We start from the raw sequence: 21,462 nt of genomic DNA, 5'->3' as shown, positions 1-21,462 counted from the left end.
GGGGCGGGGGCGGGGCCCCGTGGAGTGTCCTCCTTTTGGAGGCTCAAAATATGGTAACCCTAGTTATGTTGGAATCAAGGACTAGTTTTAATTTCTGTTGAGCTTTGAAAATCTTTCTTTGTTTGATTGCTTAAATATCCATATAAATGTGTCCAGAGGAAGGTGCAACTGGCAATTTCCACAAGGGCAGGCAACCATCCCTCTTTCACCAGAGTAACATTATTACTGGTGCTATATTAACACCCAGAGCCCCCAATCAGAAACAGGTCCCTAGCTTGCTGGGCACTGTACAGACTACTCAGTTTATTGGCTGAGCAAAGTGAGGTCTAACACTCAACTCAGTGGCACTTGTCTGCCTGTAATGAGATAACTTTTAAAGGCAAAGTCCAATTAATTCCAAAATGTCAGGGAACATTCTAGGTGTCAGTGGGGGAGAATCCCATTGATTTTTGGTGACAACGAGGAAACTGGAACATGGGAAAAGTCTGATTTCCACACAGTGCCCATTTGGTGCTACATTGTGACCTCAGTGGTAACTCAGTCTGTCATTAAGCACTCCTTCCAGGTTCTTTGCATGCTTCAATTCCATTGGTTGAAATGAGTCAGCAAATGAAACTGCAGGCCAGGCCTGAAGTGCTTTGACATAAGTGTTGGAGAGTGCAGGGCCTGAAGACTGAACTAGTATTCGGCTGCTTCAAATCAGGAGCAATATTGGCTGAGTAGGAGTGAGGCTGGAGATTTCCACACCATTCCTGGCTGGCTCCGGTGAATTCTTTTATCTTTGCCCAGTCAAAACGGTTTTATTTCATCTATAGAGATTCCTCTGCCTGCAGCACTAGGGTTGCCGGGCATCCAGTTTTTGACCGGAACGCCTGATCGAAAAGAGACCCTGGCTGCTCCGGTCAACACTGCTGACCGGGCTGTTTAAAGTCCAATTGCCAGCACAGCAGGGTTAAGGCAGTCTCCCTGCCTGCCCCGGCTCTGCATAGCTTCCCAGAAGCAGCCGGCATGTCCAGACACTAGGCGCAGGGGCGATCAGGGATGCTCCGCATGCTGCCCCCAGCGCCAGCTCCGCAGCTCCCATTGGCCAGGAACCACAGCCGATGGGAGCTGCAGGGGTGGGCCACAGGCAACGCATACCACGCAGGGAAGCTGCCTTAGCCCTGCTATGCCACCAACCAGGAGTCGCCTGAGGTAAACGCCGCCCGGCCAGAGCCCACACCCTGAACTCCCTCCCCCAGGTCGGAACCCCCTCCCACACCCTAACACCATCCCAGACCCTGCCCCCTGAACCCCCTGCCCCAGGTCGGAACCCCCTCTCGTACACAAACTCTCTCCCACACCCTGCACCCCCTCGTGCACCCCAACCCCCTGCCCCTACCCGGAGCCCCCTCCCAGACTCTAAACCCCTCGGCCCCAGCCCGGAGCCCCCTCCTGCACCCCAAACCCATCATCCCCAGCCCACCCAAGAGCCTACACTCCCAACCCGAGCCTGCACCTCCTCCCACACCTCAACCCCTTGCCCCAGCCCGGAGCCCTCTCCTGAACCCTGAACCCCTAATTTCTGGCCCTACTCTGGAGCCCGCAACCCCAGCTGGAGCCCTCACGCCCTCCCACACCACAGCCCCCTGCCCCAGCCCAGTGAAAGTGAGTGGTGGGCGAGCAAGCGATGGAGGGAGGGAGGCTGGAGGGAGGGGGGCGGGACAGGAGGAGGGGCAAAGGTGTTCAGTTTTGTGCAATTAGAAAGTTGGCAACCCTATGTAGCACCAAATGGGCACCATCCAGGGGAGAGATGACCATGAAGGCAGCAGGGTTAGGGTTTAACGTTGGGGTTAAGGTTTCTGGAGGGAATCAGTGATGACTGGCTGAGTTCCCTCTGATTTCACAATGCTACTGCTCAGGCTCCTCTGCCCGCAGCACCTTGTTGTTAACATGAAACAACAAGGTGCTGCCGGCGGAGGAGCCTGAGCAGTAGCACTGAGATGGATAAAACAAGGTAGAGAGGAAGAGCTGTGGCTTAGACAACCTGCCAATCAAATATGAGGTTTAGTGGAAGTATGCTGTATAATTAGGGCCCTTCGTTTTCAGTCAAACCTGGCATTTTATTGGTAAAAATCCGTTTAAACTGAAAACGAAGTGGCTTATGTATAATTGTTATAGGCTCAAGGCTAGAGATTGTGTTCCTGCCCTTTCTGACACCTGCCAGCTCTACTCCTGAATTCCAGTCTCCTGCATGGTCTGTGTTACACTCTCATCCACATCCCAGCACTCCACTGGTCTGACTGGCATAGTTTTGAGCTAAAAAGCATGGCAACTCTTTGGCCTGATCTTGCATTTACTGATGTGTACCAGTATCTGATCAATTTCCAGCCAGCTGCCTGAAGTTTCTGGATTTTGACATTTTTGGCTGAGCAAAACGAAGACTTGCACTCACCTCAATGCCACGATCGGCCGAACCTGCGGACGCGGCAGGTAAACAAACCGGCCCAGCCCACCAGGGTGCTTATCCTGGCGGGCCGCATGCCAAAGGTTGCAGATCCCTGCTGTAGATCAAAGAACCAGCTGATGGAAGCTTTTTACACCTCCCAGCATAAAAGTACCCCATCTCAGCTCTTCCCTTCTTTTCAATACAGTTTTAAAATGTTGACTCTCTGAATGACTTATCTCCCAGACAGAAAGAAAAGAAATAGGAGTGTGGGGGGTGGGGGGAAGAATACACACAGAGTTCCTGGCACAGGGAGGAAAATTGGGGACCCTGGTATGGCAGGGAGAGGAGAATTGGGGGTCACACAGAGTCTCTAGCATAAGAGAAGGGGTGGCAGTGCAGAGAGCCCTTGAAATAGAGGGGCATGGGAGGAAGGCACAGAGAGTTTACAAAGGGGAATGAGAAGGATGCAAGGGGGCTCTGGTGTGTGGCATGCAGAAACAACGATAACAACAGTTATTTATCTCCCCAAATCATAGAAGTTCTTAGCAATTATTGTCTGACTAAAAAGACCTATTTTGTGGCAGATTTCTCCTTTCACACACCACAGCCATCAGTAAATCTGGCAGCTAGTAACCAGGAAATGGGAAATGAGGTGTGTGGGGGAGAACATGAGGTTTTTTTCTTCTTTATATGAAACAAACATTTGTGGCTGCCCAGCATTAAGCTGATTCCCAGATTTGGAGTCAGGGTGGATTTTTCTTTAGGTCACATTGGCAGCAACAGAGCAGGGAGCGTGTGTTAGGATCAGAGCATCATGTCCCACACAATCATTTCCCTGCAGTTTCAGGCATCATTATAGAACCCCACTTTCAGCTTGTAGCCCTTTATTTGTTAACCTGTTCTGTCTTTCATTTTCACTGAGCAACTTTTACTTGCAGACATCAGAAGCCCCAATTACAAAACTCTTTTCTGTGTTCAGCGAAGGCCGTGAGACATCACGCATGAGATAAGTGACCCTGATTCGAGGCCAGCTGAGGGCACCAAAGCAGCAGCTGAAGGCTGGCAGCTTTGCTGGTATCCAACTTATTTGGAAATACTCAAGACTATTGGAGTAGGGAAAACTTCAGAGCCCGACAGTGATCTCTCGACAGCTCAGTTTCTGAAAACTGGGGAGCACCCAGTTAATAGATCAATGAAAAGTCTACTCTGGTTGGTGTCCTGTATGCCCAGAGAAGCAGGCAGAAGTGACAGCTTCCTAATGTGTACACACAAACACATGCGCAGTAATGACAGCAAAGATGAGCATCTCTATAGACTACAAAGATGGTCTTCTTTGAACTCAAACAAACTGCCTCTATCTGCCACTCTGTTAATAATGAAAGACTCTATTCACCTAGAACCCAGGGCAAATGTGCTGTGCTTATACCTCCAAAAGAGCTGGGGTTAAGCAGCAAAGAGAAAATAATCTAGCTCTTCATCTCTGCACATTCTCAATATCCCTTTATGGGACCAGCGCTGTTGTTTTTTTTTATCATTTGGCTTTGTTCTGACACACAAATTAGTTCAAAGTGAAGGAAAAAGGAGGACAGTAATTGCAGGGAGCAGAATTTAACAAACACAACAGCTCCCCTTCTTACCCCCACATAAACAGCACTCTTTAGCCATCCCCAGAAGAGAGCCCCTTCCTTAAGAGTCTTTGAGAAATCTCCCTTGAACCTTAACACAGGGAGGAAGGTGAGAAAGTAAATAACACATATCTACCTATGCTGGAATTCCTCTGACTTCTGAGCAAACAAAAAGAGGGTGGATACAGAAAGTGGATAGAAAATTAGGTTTTCCTTTCCTCTCCTTTTTGGGGAGAGGAAAACCAATCTGACTTTACCTTGGTAGAAAGCCAGGTAGAGAGCGATGAGCAGCACCCAGCCCTTCCACACGCCGTTCATTGCATGACTGTGGTAAACATCCATCTTTACTCGCTGAAATTGGAGCTAGCCCTTCTCCAGGATTTTTCTGTCCTGTATCTTACACGCGCACTCGGAGCAACCCTGAGACAGAAGGAGCAAGAGAGTTGCATACACAGGAAATTTCACTGAGATAATGCATACTGTAATTTGAGAGAGGAGCTGAGAGCACCCCCAGGAGGTCAGAGGAAGAAAAGAAACTTTGTGCTGCTCAACACAATGGTCCAATCCCTGCAGGTTTCCTGAAATCAACAGGGGACTGTGACTGGGCAGGACTGCTAAATTCAGCTTGTCTACTTCCATGGCACACAAAACACATGCACTGAGAGATTAGGTGGCCACATGCACACACACAACTGTGAAATGCAGCACTTCATTCTGTTTTCCATTTATATGTTACTGGTTTTAAAATAAGTGGATTAGGGTAGCAGGAGGCTGATTTGTTACATTTGGAGGTAGCTAGTTAGACACTTCAAAATATGCTTTTCCTCACAAGAAAGTACAACTCAGATGCACTATCCAGGTTTCAGTGAAGTTTGTACTTTTTTAAAGAACCCAATTTCTAGCTGAGTTGATTGAAGCACAAGTTGTGTGAGGGGCTCATTCAGGATCAGAATCCAGAGTCCATTTTGCCTGGTAAGTGACCCTTTCCTAGCGTAATCATGGTTTTTTTTCCCCTTTCAGGAGATACTATTGGATCTTGTAAGGGTCCTGTGTCTCAGGGGTAGGGACAGCCCCCTTTGGCAGCTGCGGAGAATTGGTACTCATGCCGAGTTGGTCTTTCGGGCACCCGGTCTTGCAGCTGAGTCACTGAGCAAGTGGTAGCTCAGCCCCCTGGACAGGGGAGAGATGGGGACATGCAGAGCAGATCAGTCCTTCGGGCTTAAGGGTTGAGTATTCAAGCAGTCAATGGCTCAGGCCTATAGGCCTAGGGTTAGTGCTCATCCAGCTCTGAGTGGGGGGCCAGAGATAGGGAGACCCAAGACCACCCTGCTCCACTGAGTTCCACCCCAGGGCCCTGGAAGTGACAGGTTATCCCATCACAGGGTTGGTGCGGAAGCATGGGGTCCCTGCCTTGTCTCCAAACACCACAGCTGAGTCAATGCCTCGTTTCCCTGGGTTACTTCTTACTGTCATCTGGTGGCCCTGTTCCGCAGCATCAGGGACCTTGTTCCTTGTCTCTGCACCAAGCAGCTCACTCTCCACTTCCTCTCTGGGTCTCTCTGTCTCCTGGGGCAGCAGCTGGCTCCGGGGAGTCATCACCCGCCACAGCCGGTTATGGGCTGTGCTGGCGGTTCGGCTCCCTGAGAAGGACGTCTGGCTCCAACAGAACTGCAGGACCCTGCTCTTATACTTCCGGCCCTGCCCCCACACTTCCTGCAAGTGTTTAGCTGAGGCCAACAGAGTGAGTTAGCCCCCTCTGTGCGAGAGTGAGGCCATTCCACCTCATCTCACACACACACCCTTAAGTCCATCCCCGAGGAACTGAGATTCACCTTCCCCCACCCGGGAAAAGAAATCATGTTTGTGTGCCTTTACCGGCTCAGTGTTGAACTGAGAAAGCATATGGTAAGAGGATCAGATGTCACCTCATTAACCATGGTTTGGTCTCCTTTGCAGCATGCAGTGATCAGTCACTAGAAGAAAGGGGGCTCTATTGCAGGGCTTCTGCGGTCCACTTGACAGTGAGGGCCTCTTTTTCAATCACGGAGTAGTTGCACTTGTGTGTAAACAGCTTCCAACTGATGTAAATCATGGGGTGCTATTCTCCCCTTCTCAGGAGAGGACTGCTCCCAGAGACACTTCTGAGGCATTGGTTTGAAGAACGAACTCTTGAGAGAAGTCAGTGCTGAACAGCATGGGTTGTCACAGGAGGTCTTTAAGTGCCTGGAAGGCTCGAGCACGGTCTTGTGTCCAGCGAACTCGTCAGGGCTGTCCTTCAGAAGTTATGTCAAGGGGGCTAGGATCAATGAGAAGTTGGGGACAAAGCGGTAGTAATAGCCCGCTAACCCCAGGAACTTCTTTCGTTGCAGCAGCGGATAGGTCTGAAGGGCCTGGACTTTACCCACAAGGGGTGGTCTTGACCACACTCCAGAATGTATCCTAGATAGGTGGTCTCCTCCCAGCCTAGTTTGCATTTGCTGGGATTCACCATGAGTCCAGCTGTGTGTAAGGCTTGAAGGATGGCCGCCACTTGTTGAGATGGTCCTCCCACTTACTGCTATACATGACCACGTTGTCCAAGTAGATGGCGGCATAAGTGCCTTGGGGCCATAAGATATGGTCCATAAACTGCTGGAAGGTGGAGGGAGCCCCATGGAGCCAGAAGGGCATCCTGGTAAATTGGTATAGTCTCACTGGGGTGGCAAAGGCTGTCTTCTCCTTAGAGGCTGGATCCAGCTGAATGTGCCAGTACCCTTTTGTGAAGGTCTAGCAAGATTTGCTGAGCCATTCAAGCCATTCATTGACTTGGGGCATCGCGTATGCATCGAACTTTGATATGGCATTCACCTTCCTACAGTCTCTACAGAACCTGAGGGACCAGAACACTGGAGCTACGCCACTCACTCTGTGACTCCTCAATCACCCTCAGTTCTACCATTGCTCAGACCTCTTTCTCCACCATCTCTCACATTCACCACGGCAGGGGCTGAGTGTTCTCTCAGACGATCTCCCCCGGGGTTCTCAGGATCACATGCTGCACAAGAGTGGTTTGTCCCGGCCAGGCCATAAAGGTCTTGGGAAATGCTTTTAATAGATTCCTGACTTGCTTCCTTTGTTTGGGAATCAGGGTGTCACCAATTTGGGGTTCCTCAAAGTCTGTCAGGACTGGAGCCTGTGGGCCCAACTCTGGCTCAGGGCTATACTAGGCAATCAGCAACCCCTCTCAATCACATCAGGGTTTCAAATGATACATCTGTAGTTTCTTTCTCTTGTCCGGCTGCCAGATTTCTCAGGGCAAGCAGTTTTGAGTTTTCAGAGAGGAGCTACAGGAGAGCTCTATCTCCAGGCTCAAAGGCCCTTTCCCCAAGCTTCCTGGTTGTAAGCCTGCTCCCGTGACTTCTGTGCATTGTGGAGATTCTTGCATGCTAAGGCCCCCACCTTCTCAAGTCAGTCCCACAGTCAGAGGATATACTGCAGGAGACCATGCGACAGAGAAGGTGCCTGCTCCCAGTTCTCACCCGCCAGGTTCAGGATTCCCCATGGCTGCCTCCCATAAAGCAGCTCAAATGAAGAGCGCTTAGTTAACAATTGAGGAACTCCCTGGATTGCGAGTAGCAGAGTGGGGATGAGCTGGTCCCTGTAGTGGAGCTCTCTTGGGGAGAATCTCCAAAGCACGCCCTTGAGGGTTCAGTTGAACGCTCAACTCAGCTGTCCATCTGAGGGTGATAAACAGACATCCAAATCATCTCAATGCCCAACAGGTTGCAGACTTGTTTAAGCAGCTTTCATGTGAAGTTCATCCCCTGGTCTGTCAAGATTTCTCAAGGAAGGCCCACTCAAGCAAAGACCTTGAGTAACTCCACAGCAATGGTCCGGGCTGTGGTATTACAGAGTGGGCTTGCTTCAGGGAAGCAGGTAGCATAGTCCAGGATCATCAGAATGTACCTGAAACTGGCCATGCTCCTCTCGAGGATTCCCTCCACCTCCATGGCAAGCCTCTCAAAGGGAACCCCCACCATGGATAGTGGGAGAAGCAGAGCCTTCGGTGCTCCCTGTGGAGTGATGAGCTGGCACTCTGGGCAGGAGCTGCAAAAGTCTTTGACTTCCCAATGGATTCCTGGCCCAAAAAAACAGGCCAAAATTTGGGCCAACATCCTTTTGTGGCCCAAATGCCCAGCAGCGGGGACATTATGGGCGAGCCTCATGACAGTTTGCCTGTGGCATCAGGGGACTACCAGCTGGGTCTGGGCCTCTTGCATCTGCGGGTTGTGGTCTACTTGTATAGACAGTCCCCTTTTAGCTCAATCTAAGGGTACTGCATTGCTCATTGGGGCTCCGTGACCCTCCCGTTTATTCTGGCCAGTTGCTCATACTCCCAACTCAGCATAGGGTCTTCTCACTGATCTCAGCCAAATTCAGCGCTCGAGTTTGGTGGATGCTCCCCATGTTGGTGAACAGGGCCTGCCTTCTTGTCAGGGCTGTCAAGCTTACCATCCCAGGCTCCCCCGATGTCAGTGTCTGGATTACTGGATGTCTCCCCTGTTTCCTTGAGGAGGTCCCACTTGAATGTGGGCTTCAGTTTGCCTGGCTCGAGGTTCTCAGTGCATAGAATCTTCATAAATCCTGTCCAGCCCCAGACGAGGATGACCGGGTAGGCCAGTCTTGAGGCCAGACCAACTGTCATGGTTCTGGTCTCACCATTCACTCTCATGGTGGCCCCCCACTGGGGTACAGCTTCATGTCCCCGCGGACACATTTAAGGAGATGACTTCCCACTGCAGATTTGGGGTGGTAATGAGGTCTTGTCGGACGAGTCTCTGCAGCCCAAGTCCACGAGCATGGGGACCCGTACCCCGTCAATTTCCACAGGGCTCGTCAGTTTGCTGGAGGGCTGTTTCCAAGCACGAGCCTCCCTGGTCCAGACTTGCCCGAAGTCACAGTCCATCATGGGGCACTCTTGGCAGAGATGGCCGTGGTGGCTGCAGGTGAAACATCGGCCCATTTCTGACCACTTAAGCCGGTGTCTGGGACTTGTCGAGAAGGTCGGGCTTCCAGGCATCTGGGTTTCCCTCACTAGGTCAGTGGACCCTGTGGCCCTCCTTGACTCTCCAGGTGACAGCCACCAATACCTAGGATCCTGTTGGTATGGCTCTCATTCAATCTCGGCCAACAGTTTGGGAAGTTTCTTGATTTGGGGGTTGTTCCTCTTTTGGCCGGAAAGTCTGTGGGTTGGGTTCTGATAGCAAGGGCAGACTGGGCTTTCGGTGGCCACATAGTTTTCCATTAAGATGACCGCTTTCCTCAGGGTCTCCAGCTGAAGACAGAGGACCAATGCCCTTCCTTGTGGCGTTAGGATGTGATTAATTGCTCCAGGACCACCTGTTTGGTGACCTCGACCCTGGTGTACTGCTTGGGCTAGAGCCACCACCAACAGGTGTCCTTCACTGCTGCGTGACCATGTGCAGTCTGGCCCCAGTAGGTATGTCTCTCCCCAGAAATGTTGCCAGAATGTATTGGATGTAATGTCAAAGGTGGCAAGGATCGTGCTTTTCAGTTGCCTGTCAAATATGGTGCTAGGAGACTGGCCCACTGTTCAGGGAGCCACTGTGCCACTGAGGCAACCCACTCAAATGTGACCAGAAAGGCCTCTGGGTCATCGTCAGGCACAGAAGAGCAGGAAGGGCTGCCGGGATCGCCCCTCCCATCGGGCCTGGTGTCACAGGGGCTGGCAGCATGGCAGTGATCTATTGCAGGCATTGCTGCTGTTGATCTCGATGCTGGGCAGGGCCGGCTCCAGCTTTATTGTGGCCCCAAGCAGCGAAGGGAAAAAAAAGAAAAACCCGATTGAGCTGCCGCCAAAGAGGAAGAGAGGGAGTGAAGGACCCACCGCCGAATTGCCGCCGCAGACCCGGATGTGCCGCCCCAACAACAGACGGAGTGTTGCCCCTTTCTATTGGCCACCCCAGGCACCTGCTTCCTTCACTGGTGCCTGGAGCCGGCCCTGATGCTGGGCCCCCAATTCCCGAATCAGCTGTTACTGTTGGTTGCCCAGCTGTTGATGGAGCTGATGTTGCTGCTGGAGCTGGACTGCCTGTTGCTGTCACTAGCTCTTGGAGAGCCACTTTATCAGCTTCTCCATCTCCATCAGACTGGGAGGGGAACTGAGGGCTACATAAATAAGCAGTCAATGGCCAAGGCCTTCTGGGAAAGGGCTAAGCAAACAGCAGTCAATGGCTCAGGCCTAAAGTGCTCATTCAGCCCCAAGTGTGGGGCCAGGGGTGGGAGACCCGGGCCCACCCTGCTCCACCAGGTCCCAGCCCAGGGCCCTAGAGGTGATGGGTGATCCCATCACAGGGTAGACAGGGAAGCGTGGGGTCACTGCCTTCCACCCACACAGCTGAGTCATTGCCTCGTTTCCTTGGATCCTTCCTACCATTGTCTGGTGGGGCTGCTTTGCAGCCGTGGGGGCCTGGCTCCTCGTCTTTGCACCATGTAGTTCATTCTCCACTTTCTCTCTGAGTCTCTCTGTCTTCTGGGGCATCAGCTGGTCTTCCCTCCAGGCTGGCTCAGGGGAGTCGTCACTCACTGCAGCCAGTCATGGGCTCCACTGGCAGTTCAGCTCCCTTGGAAGGACGTCTGGCTCTTTACCTGTTCTGGCTCCAATGGAGCTGCAGGGCCCTGCTCTTATACTTCCTGCACTGTCCCCTTGTAACGGCGGGACTCACCCCTGCAGCACCTCCTGCTGGTCATCCAGGGAATTAGCGTTTCCAGCCTCCGGAGCGCTCTCTGCAGGCCAGAGTCCCGCTTGCCGCTGGGCCCGAGTCCCTCCTGAACCGCGGTGCCCCTTTCAGGCCAGAGTGCTGCCCCTTGGCCGTACGCTCATAGATCTGGGTCTCCCACCCTCTATCCCCACCTCGCCTCAGTCTATGGCCACTGCCAGTCATCACCTAGCCCCCATTTCCTAGGGCAGACTGCAGTGTAAGTGCCACTCATCACTGGCAAGGGGGGTTTGGACCTGCTGCCTCTGCCTACCCTTGGGCTGTCCCTCTGTAACCCCAGTACCTTCTCGGCCTTTAGCAAGGCCTGCAGCCTGGGGGTTTTCCAGGCTGGCGCTCCCCAGCTCCTCTGGCCTTCCCCAGCCATGCTCCAGTCTAGGTACCCTGCTCAGCAGCCAAGTCCATCCCTCTCAAAAGGCTAGAGTGAAAGCGTCTCTGTGCTCCTGGCCCATTGCCCTCTTATAAGGGCTGGCTGGGCCCTGATTGGGGCATGGCCGCATCTGTGGCTAGTTCCCAATCAGCCGAGGCTTGCTGCTTTTCCTACCAGCAGCCCTTTCGCAGCCTCAGCCCTCTCCCAGGGCTGATTTCAAGCCCTTCAGGGCAGGAGCGGGTGATCAACCTGCTACACCCCTGCACTTCCTGTGAGGAGGAAGAGGTAAGTTTAGCTGAACCCAACAGAGTGAGTTAGCCTGCTTTGCGCTGGAATGAGGCCTTTCCACCTCAGTACAGATCCCAACAGAACCAACCTTCAGAGGATGAGAGAAAATCGTTTGCCTTCTTTGGAAAGAGCATCTCAGAACACATGAAGAAAGGATGGTAGAAGGCAGAAAAAGGAAAGAGTAATTTGAAATGTGGGTTAGGAGAGCTGGACTATGAAAGTCAATGGAGGTGCTGGCAGGAGACATTGGGCAAAGACTCTATGAGTGCGGCATTGCAATACTGATGTTGTCTCATTGCACTGTAATGCATCATATGGCACTATTCCAAAGGCAAGCCCATAGTGGCGATTGTGGGTGATGTTATAATGCAGGTGTCACCCTGCTCAGTTTAGGAGATATGACTGGGCTGTGTGACATGGTGAACTGGTGAGTGGTAAAGGAGAGACCGTCCCCCATGCCAGGCAAGCTTCTAAATGCATTTGAAATGAAACTGTGCCAAGATGCTAGTGGGGAGGCATATAATGAATCCTGTCCCTTGTGTTTTGCCTGGAGAGAAATCTTGTACCCTACTGAGAATGGGCCTAACTCGTGCATAGTTTGAGATGGCAAGCAGGAATGGGAAAATATACGCAACAGCAAATGAATCTTGACTAATCAACCTCCTCCTCCAACCTCACTACTTGTAACAGTAGAGTCAAGAACACATGTCCCACTATGTGTAGTATTTGCATTTAAAAATCTCTCAGTTGTCCAGCCACATACAGTATCCCCCCTTCGCTGTAGATCACTTAAGTTTTGATTGTATATACTGTAGATGTTGTGAGGTTCGGGGGGCTCAATTTCGTTTCTCCCACTTCCCACGCCAAGTGTTCTGTAATGTTTCTCTTTAGCTGTCTGAAAACAGTAGCTGCACAATCACTGCGTGTCAGTGCGCAGCACTTTATAACTCAATTCTCCCCTCAAAGAACTACTTCTATATCACATCCCCCAGTGCTAGAAAAGTACTCATAACAGGAAGCACCATCCTCCCAGCAACGCCTGGGATCCAGATCTGCTGGCTTGGTTGGTATGTTTGGAATGTTTGTTTGTTTGTTTTTTCTTTAGACTGTTCATGAGGTGCCCTTGTGAAGAGCCTTACACAGGCAGAGCAAATCTCTGCTTCAAAGGACAGAGCGTCGTAAATCCTTATCTTTTATTAGAATTTTTGTATTCCACATCTTGACTTATCCATCAGATAAAAGCTATATTATTACAGGCTGTGGCTTCAGTTCCCACGTCATCCTACAAGGTGGAGATTGGGGCAACTGCCTTCATTGCACATCATTGCATACGCAAGTCACATTTTCACTTTTTTTTTTTTTAAACCTAATGTCCTCTTTCTGTTTAAGTATTTGGAGTAAGATAAAGTGATCTCTCTGAGGGGCCCTGCTGTTTCCCCCCTGACCCAGTTACCGTTCCATTTTTGTAGAGTAAAAAGGGCCTTCACCTTGTTCCCAGTCTGAGCAAAAGTTTTGCACTCACTGCTTTTGCTTCACGGCGTGTCAAGAAAACATTTGATTTTGATCCACTTAAGTTTGCAACTTCCCCATCTGTTGTCTGAGTTTCATTTTGAATTGCAGGTTCAAACAAGCTCAAAATATCAAAGTAAAATATAGCCAAAATTGATGAATTCCACTTGTTTCATCTCAAAATTGTGACTAAACTAATCAGCTGGAATTACCTAGAAACTGGGCCCAAGGATCAAACAAGGTTAGCGAAGCTAATTGGCCAAGCAAAGTGGAGTTGAACACTTAATTCCTTGGCATTTCTCCCTTTGTCTGTCTGTCTGTAATGCAGTAACTTTAGAAGACCAGGAATGAGTCAACTCTAAAATGCCAGGGAATGCTCTAGGCATCAGTGGGAAGAATCCCTTTGATTTTGGTGACAAGTCAGAAAACCGGAAGAGCAGAAAAGTCTGTTTTCCACACAGTGTCATTTGTGGCTCCAGGCAGAGGAACACTATGGCATCAGTCTCTCACTCCTTCCAGTTGCTTTGCATACTTCCATCCCATTTGGTTGAAATGAGTCAGAAAATCACAGTGCAGGTCAGGACTGAGGTGCTTTGAGAGAGTTGGGGATATGTAGTGGGTCAGGATTGGAATAGCAGGGGTTGCTTCTGATCAGAAGCAATACTGGCTGGAGATTTGCACTGTGACTTCCTCCACACACAATGGCTGGCTCAGGCAAGATCATTTACCTATTCCTGGTCAAAACGGGTTAGGTTAATCAAAACAGTGCCTATCTGGCTACAGCATCGAATGGGCACTGTCAAGAGGAGAGGTGACCAAGGCAGGCATTAGGGTTGGGGGTTAAGGTTAGTGTTTGTGTAGCATTAGGGTCACTGGAGGAAGAAAGTAATGACTGGCTGAGGCCTTGTCTACACTACAGGGAAAAGTCGATCTAAGCTACGCAATTTGAGTTACATGAATAGCGTAATTCAAATCGATGTAGCTTAGATCTATTTACTGCGGGGTCCACACTACGCGACATCAACGGGAGATGCTCTCCGGTCGACTCCCCTTACTCTTCTCGATCAGGTGGAGTACAGGAGTCGAAGGGAGAGCGATTAGCGGTCAATTTAGCGGGTCTTCACTAGACCTGCTAAATGGACCACCAATACATCGATCGCCAAAGCATCAATCCTCCGGTAAGTGTACACAAGCCCTTAGTCACAGAGCTTCTTTGACTGCAGCATCGGACAGGCACTGTCAAGGGGAAGTTGTTTATGAACCTGATGAAAGAACAAAGAGAAGAGGAGGAGTGGTTGAGATATCTTAACAATAAAATGTACGTTTAGTGGCAGTGTCCTGTAAAACTGCAACAGGTTATTGGGTAGAGACTGTGTTCCTGCCCCTCCCGCTGCCTGCCAGCTCAGTGTGCATAACCAATGAAGTGTACGACTCTGTAGAGAAACTCTCCAACTCACTTGCCCCGTATTTTGAGTCTGTAATGGAAAGAGGAAACCACCTGACTATTGTGTGGTTTGAGGTTTTGGTGCAACATTTTTGCAGAGCTGTTGTGAAAACTATTCCCTGAGGGACAAGAGGCTTCTGATTAGGGAGAGATTTAGCATAAAGTCAAGTGTTTTTTGCAACTAGAATCTGGTCAGAGGGACCCACAACTGTCCTGTTTTAATTTACCCTAACTCTTTCCTGTGTCACATGCACAGCTGCTAATGTCACTGCGCCCACCCTATCATCGACCTGTGCCAGGGTGAGATTGGCACATTCCGCTTTCATGCCTTTCTTACAGAGTGAAATTTCCTGTGGCAGGTGACAAGACAGAGTAAAAATGTTTCTCTTGCTCAGAGACCGGGCTGGTGAGGACAGGAGCATTCCATTGAGACATAGGGGGAAAGTCAGCCACCCTGCCAAGTGTCCCACCTGAGAAATGTTCTTGTCCCTCACCAGCCACTAAAATAAAAGAAACTCATCTTTGTGTGACTTACGGTGCATTTGCCATTTGTCAAATGTTTCTTCTGTTAAAAGAGGAAAGGGCATAATTAAGAAGACTTTGATGGATTTACAGTTCTCCTGACAGTCCTTGTGCACTTCAGTTATCATCTACCATTGAGATGTGACTGGAAGAACTTACAGTGATTCGCTGACCACAAAGACTGTGCAATAAAAATTTCCAGACACTTGGGCACTGTTATTAAAAGTTGGAAGAGTCCTAAGAACACTCTGCTTAAACAGTGGACGAGTGTGGCTTAGCGGTTAGATCATGTGACTGGAAATCCATCATCCTATTTCCAGCTCTTCCCCTGATTCACTCTGGCAGTGCCAACATTAGACTTCTTTTTTCTATCTATTGTTGCTGCCATCGCTGGTAACAACAATAGAAGCTCTGGTACAGAACAGTGTCCTGTAGGCCTGTTCTGAGCAGGGTTAGACAGCAACGAGTCTCCAGTACAACTCCCAGTGTTGCTACCAACAATAGTAAAACAGTTGAAGAAACAAAACTAGGCAAGGTCTGTGCGACAACAGGCATGTCACTTAGCCTCTGTGGGCCTCAGTTTACTGATTTGTTAAATGCTTATCTATTGTTTGTAAGGTGGTTTGAGATCCTCAGATGAAAAGTGCGACAGGTATGAAAAGCATCGTTTTTTGTTGGCAATAATTCACATGTACTATTATTATCTCTAGAAGAATTCTCCATCCTGCGATCATTGCACCACCAACCCCACTCTAGCCAGATCATTGATCTGCAGCCAGGACTTGTACATTTCTTTTAGCACATGACGCTAACTGTGTTAGTTCTTTGCCCACAGGCCACTACCACAGTGTGTGTCACTATCCTGGATGAGAATGATAATGCTCCAGTATTCCAGCAACAGCAGTATGAAGTCACACTGGATGAGGGCCCGGCCACCCTCAACGCCACCCTCATTACCATCAAGGCACTGGATTGTGATGAAGGGCCCAATGGCACAGTTGCATACGCCATCGCAGAGGGAAATATCGTGGGCACCTTTCACATAAACAGCACCACAGTTAGTAGAACTTCATCTCTTCATGCTGTTACCCTATTTCTCCTGTTTGTTTGGTTAGTTTTCCTCACACTAGACAACCCACCACTCTTGTGCGTCTTTTCAGGGGCAGATCTGCACTGTGAAGGAGCTGGACTATGAGATCAGCCATGGACGCTACACCCTGGTTGTCACTGCCACAGACCAGTGTCCAATCCCATCACGCCGTCTCACAACCACTACAACGGTATGTAGCTGCTATGGGAGCACTGTTCCACAATTACTCTAGACCATTAGAGAGAGGGGTGTTGTGGGAAGCTGGAGGGGTGGGGCTTGCAACATTCTGTGCAGTAGTGCCCCTTTGAGAAGTTTCATATCCCCCTTCTATGGAACGCAAATAGTTCTACACATCTGGGGTGATTAGATCATTTTGTCTAGTAGTCCTTGCTCAACAATGTGTGGCAGCTGCACGCTATTATCCACAATGTTGTTGCAAAATATAGAAGTGAACAGGAAGGGGGCGAGTTCATTGTGATGATCTCCCCACCCCCAAAGGGAGCAGCAGATTCACACTGAATAAATGTGCTGAGTCATGAGCCATTTCTGACCCGTCATCAGAGCACCCCACATTTTCTAATATTATCCCCCACCCGTATTACTTTGTAGCCCCTGGTTATATCCGTCAAAATTCCCCCTGACTTTTCAACTAACAGCTTCATTCTCCATCACTTCCTGATCTAAGCTGTTGTGCAGGATTGTTGTGTCCTGTTAAACAGCTGCTGTGTTTCCTTGATGAAAGGAAGTGTGTTTTTACATGTCTAATTAACCTGATCATTTGTGTGTTATTGTGTTTAGGAAAAAAACTATTTCCTTTGATCCTTTTTAAATTTCTTTTCTTTGGGTGTCCCCTTTTTCTTGTATTGGGGGAGGAGAAATAGCAGAGCCTGGCTGAGCTTTTCTACATCATCTGTTACTTTACTTACCTCTATCAAGTCACCCTTTTATTCATCTCCTTTCTAAACCTACCATTCCCATTCCTTCTAATCTCACCATGTGAAAGTCTGTCCAGGCCTCCAATTGCTTGTTGCCTTTCTCTGGATCATTTCCATTTGTGCTATATCCTTATTGACCAGAATTGGACTTGGTTGTCAAGGTGAGCATATAAAGGGGCAACTTATGGTGAGACTGTTTCTTTACTGGAATTGAATAGATCAGTAGTTCTCAAACTTATTTGTTTGTGCCCCCCTTCTTTGTGTCTGTAGTCATTTACACTCCGCCCCCACAAGTATATATGCTGCCACCCAGCTCTGAAGGCAGCGCTGCACCAGCAGCAGCACAGAAGTAAGGGTGGCAATGTGAAAATTGATATTCGTCAATATCGCTTTTCACAGCCGACTTAGTGCCCCATTGCCACCCTTACTTCTACACTGCTGCTGCCACCCGAGGGCTAACAGCTGGAGCCCCGCCACCTCCAGGTGAAGGATTGTTGGGAGGGGAGAGGAAAGCCCAAGCTTGGGTGGTGGGGCCACGGCCGGCTCCAATGTTTTCGCTGCCCCAAATGGCAAGGGGAAAAAAAAAAAAAGCCATGATCAGCGGCACTTCGGTGGCAGCTTTACCACCGCCGCTTTATTCTTTGGCGGCAATTCGGCAGCTGGTCCTTCCCTCCGGGAGGGACTGAGGGACCCGCCACCGAATTGCCGCCGAAGAGCCGGACGTGCCTCCCCTTTCCGTTGGCACCCCAAGCACCTGCTTGGTGCGCTGGTCCCAGCTGTCCCCTTGATCCCACCTCCCAGATATGCACAGCCCTTCTGCACGAGCCCCAGTCACCTGGGGCTGACAGCCAGAGTTCTAAAAAAAATTTTTTTTTTAAAGCGCAGAGCTCATGCCTCCCTTTACACATTCCCACTCCTCCCTTGGGAGACCTGCCCCATAGTTTGAGAACCACTGGAATAGTCCGTCCAACTTTCTTTTGCAACTTAAAACAAAGAAGTCAAATGGCAACATCTCTCTGTGTCCAGAATGATATCACATCTCCCCCGACCTTCAACCAAATTCTTAAACTGGCCTCATCGCTGTTTTCACCATATGCAATTGGAATAGCTGTTTGTTTATATTTCAATATGTAGTTAAATTATAAGCTGTTTGGGGCAGAGGCCATCTTTTTGCTTTGTCTTTGTACAGTGCCTAGAACAGTCCTGATCCATGACTATGGCTCCTAAGTGCTACCACAATAGAAGTAATAAATCACAATAATAAATAATAACAATGGGAAAACCCAGCCATCCAGTCCCAGACTTTCATTTCCCTAATACTGTTTTAATATGCTAGAACATTGTTAGGCTTTGTACCTAACAAGGGCTGAGTATCTACTGTGAACAACTTCGTATAAATATTCACCTCCAGTTTGCAAATCTCTTGTCTTCAGCTGTGTTCCCTCGCCCGTAGTGTTCATTTTCTGTGAATATTCTGGTGAATAATTTACTGGCAAGAAGGTTTGTGCAAACAGTGAATTTTAAGTGTATTCTTTGTAGAAAGTGAATCTCAAATTTTGTTACTTTAGGGTTACCATATTTAAAAAATAAAAAAGAGGACACTCCACGGGGCCCTGGCCCCGCCCCTTTCCCAACCCCTGGCTCCGCCCCAACTCCGCCCCTTCTCCGCCCCTTCCCTAAAGTCCCCGCCCTAACTCCCCCTTCTCCTTCCCAGCCACGCGAAAAGGGCTGCCCGAGCGCTACCGGCTTCACGGTTTGCCGGGCAGCCCCCAGACCCTGCGCCCCTGGCCGGCGCTTCCCCAGCACAGCTGGAGCCCGGGAGGGGAAGCGCCCAGCCAGGGGCGTAGGGTCTGGAGGCTGCCCGGCAAAACATGAAGCCGGTAGCGCTCGGGCTTCAGGCAACCCCCATGCCCCCGGACCTTGCGCCCCCGGCCGGGCACTTCCCCTCCCGGGCTCCGGCTGCTGTGCTCCTCCCCTGACTCTTCGGCTCTGTTTAAGAGCCGAGCTGCCCGAGCGCTACTGGCTTCGGGCAGCCCCCATGCCTCTGGACCCTGCACCGCCGGAGCAGAGCAGCTGGAGCCCAGGAGGGGAAGTGCCCGGCCGGAGGCTGGGGTCTGGAGGCAAGGGGGCTGCCCAAAGCCGATAGCGCTCGGGCAGCTCGGCTCTTAAACAGAGCCGAAGAGTCAGGGGAGGAGCAGAGCAGCTGGAGCCCGGGAGGGGAAGTGCCCGGCCGGTATTTTCCCGGACATGCTCGGCTTTTTGGCAATTCCCCCCGGACGGGGGTTTGATTACCAAAAAGCTGGACATGTCCGGGAAAAAACGGACGTATGGTAACCCTATGTTACCTTGAACTTTCACATGAGAAACCTGATTGTAAGAAGAAGGGCAGGCTTGTGGTGAAGGCACTGGGCTGAGACTAGGGAAATGTGGGCTCAACTACCAGCCCTGCCTACAGGCTCCCTGTGTGATCATAGATAAGCCACTTAATCTCTCTGTGCATTGGCCATCTGTGTTTAAAAAAAAAAATCAAACAGGGATAATAATAAATATTCTTTGCAAGTCTTGTCTGTAAACTCTTCATGGCAGAAACTCCCTCTTGCTATACCACTTAGCACAATGGGGGCTGATCTTGGCTGAGGCCCATAGACACTGCTGTAATATTAGTAAATAAGAATAATAAAAATAACTCATCTAGTCAGGAAAAAGAAACACATAGCACCAAGAGATTCACATAGTGAGATACGCTTCAGCAAAGTAGCCATGTCTTTCAGTTTGTTTTGGATAAGCACCCAAATTCCAGAGGTTTTAAGGTTTGCACAATGCTAGAAACAACTCTTGAGTGTATGATACATAAAGGAGAACTAAAGCAACGGACTACTAAAAAGACAGCAACATGCAAACTCATATGGGGACCTGGTCTTCCACATCAAGCTGATGATTGCTGTGGTCAGAGGAGTTTTTGAGATTGTTACTGTCTGTCTGTAAGGCCTAGGATTCCACATTGCCCATCCATTTTTCAACATAACTCAGGTAGTCAGTTTGTCCAGCTTTGTATCTGTATGTGCTGCAGAAAACATGTAAATCATCTGATTTTTGCTTTAATTTGCTCCAACATTAGAATGGAGTGGTGGTGTCTGTTTTTAAAGTACCAGAATAACATGTCAGTGGTCAGAAGGAGCTGGTGCTGTTCTGCAGAGCCAATCAGACAGCAGGGCAGTGATTTACTTGGACTTTGCTAAACAGCAAAAGCTTCAGGGACATCACAAATCTGTGGGCTCCGCAGATTCTTTGCCTGCCCATACAAACTTTGTTTTCCTCCTACTATATTTAATTTGGCTAAGAACACAGCCATAATATGACCAGCATGTTCAGGGTCAAACCAGCATGTTAATTTGAAACTTAGTGACTCTACTGAATTTTGGAGAATTCAGTAAACCAGAAAGAGGAAGATAATTTGCTGTCTCCTTGGTCAGTATGTTCTGAAAACAGCAAATCCGGAAGCATTTTGCTTATGCTTCAGACTGAATACGACCTAGACACCCTGGAATGTTTTAAACAAACATACAGAGACCTTTAATAAAGTGAGATGACAAAGGAGGTGCCACCATTTTAATCTAAGAAAACAATCTGAGAAAGAATGTTCCCTGACTCCTCTGTCATGGTGCCTGCTTCACACCCTCTAATCAGGATATTAGATGCCACAGGGTGGGACTGAGGAAAAAAGGTGGACTCAGCTTCCATTGTTCTCCATGGTTTCTCCGTTACTGTATACATTCTTGTCTTAACTGCAGGTGTTGGTGAACCTGAATGATATCAATGACAACCAGCCTACTTTTCCAAGAGCCTATGAGGGACCCTTTGATATCACAGAAGGTCAGCCTGGCCCAAGGGTGTGGACTTTCCTGGCCCATGATGGGGACTCCGGGCCTAGTGGACAAGTGGAGTACAGCATCATAGAAGGGGACCCTCTTGGTGAGTTGGGATGGAGAGGAGAAGCAGAAGCTAATATCTAGGATTCCTTTGGATTGCTCCCACACCCATCAAACACACATGCCTGTGCACTATCTCTTGCCCACATATGCACAAACAGGTAAGTATAGGTTGAGGAGGAAGGATGGTCTTGTGGGTAAGGGGCAGGACTGGTACTCAGAAACTGTCTGGATTCTATTCCTGGCTCTGCTACAGACTTCCTTAGCAGGTCACTTCAAGTGTCCTTGCCTCAGTATATAAATGAATAACATTTCTCTACTTCTCAGGGGTGTTGTGAGGGAGACATTATTATTGTGTGTGAAGTGCTCAGCTACTGCAGTCTTAAGTGCTGTAGAAATGCCTGTAAGTAAATGAATATACACACTTCTTGGTGCACATGCCCATGTGCGTATATCCCTGTGTCCACTCACACAGCTCCCTGTGTATACACAGCTATTTGCTAACAAACACCTCTCTGCACATACACTCTCTCTTGTCCACTGAAC

The 21,462-nt window shown here is 49.5% G+C and overlaps 2 protein-coding genes across 4 annotated transcripts in view; one reads left to right on the top strand and one right to left on the bottom strand.

The window, feature by feature from the left end:
- VSIR (V-set immunoregulatory receptor) overlaps positions 1-5,671 on the bottom strand; it is a 53,780-nt gene extending 48,109 nt beyond the window's left edge. Inside the window, exons 1-2 of one of the 2 annotated variants that reach the window (XM_034775591.1) lie at positions 5,521-5,671; positions 4,311-4,473 (exon numbers count right to left, since the gene is read on the bottom strand). In XM_034775591.1, the coding sequence (XP_034631482.1) occupies positions 4,311-4,395 (85 nt within the window). In that variant the 5' untranslated portion in view covers positions 4,396-4,473; positions 5,521-5,671. Of the gene's footprint in view, positions 1-4,310; positions 4,541-5,520 lie in introns of those variants that run through there. The other variant, XM_034775590.1, reaches the window with a different exon arrangement.
- The window catches only part of CDH23 (cadherin related 23), a 544,508-nt gene that overhangs the window by 482,502 nt on the left and 40,544 nt on the right, over positions 1-21,462 (top strand). For both annotated transcript variants that reach the window (XM_034775586.1, XM_034775587.1), the window contains 3 exons: positions 15,798-16,019; positions 16,123-16,242; positions 20,779-20,959. In XM_034775586.1, coding sequence (XP_034631477.1) covers positions 15,798-16,019; positions 16,123-16,242; positions 20,779-20,959 — 523 coding nt within the window. The remainder of the gene's footprint in view (positions 1-15,797; positions 16,020-16,122; positions 16,243-20,778; positions 20,960-21,462) is intronic.

The sequence above is a fragment of the Trachemys scripta genome, chromosome 7 (genome assembly GCF_013100865.1).
Source record: "Trachemys scripta elegans isolate TJP31775 chromosome 7, CAS_Tse_1.0, whole genome shotgun sequence".
NCBI lineage: Eukaryota > Metazoa > Chordata > Testudines > Emydidae > Trachemys > Trachemys scripta.
This window is presented reverse-complemented; position numbering and strand designations above follow the sequence as displayed.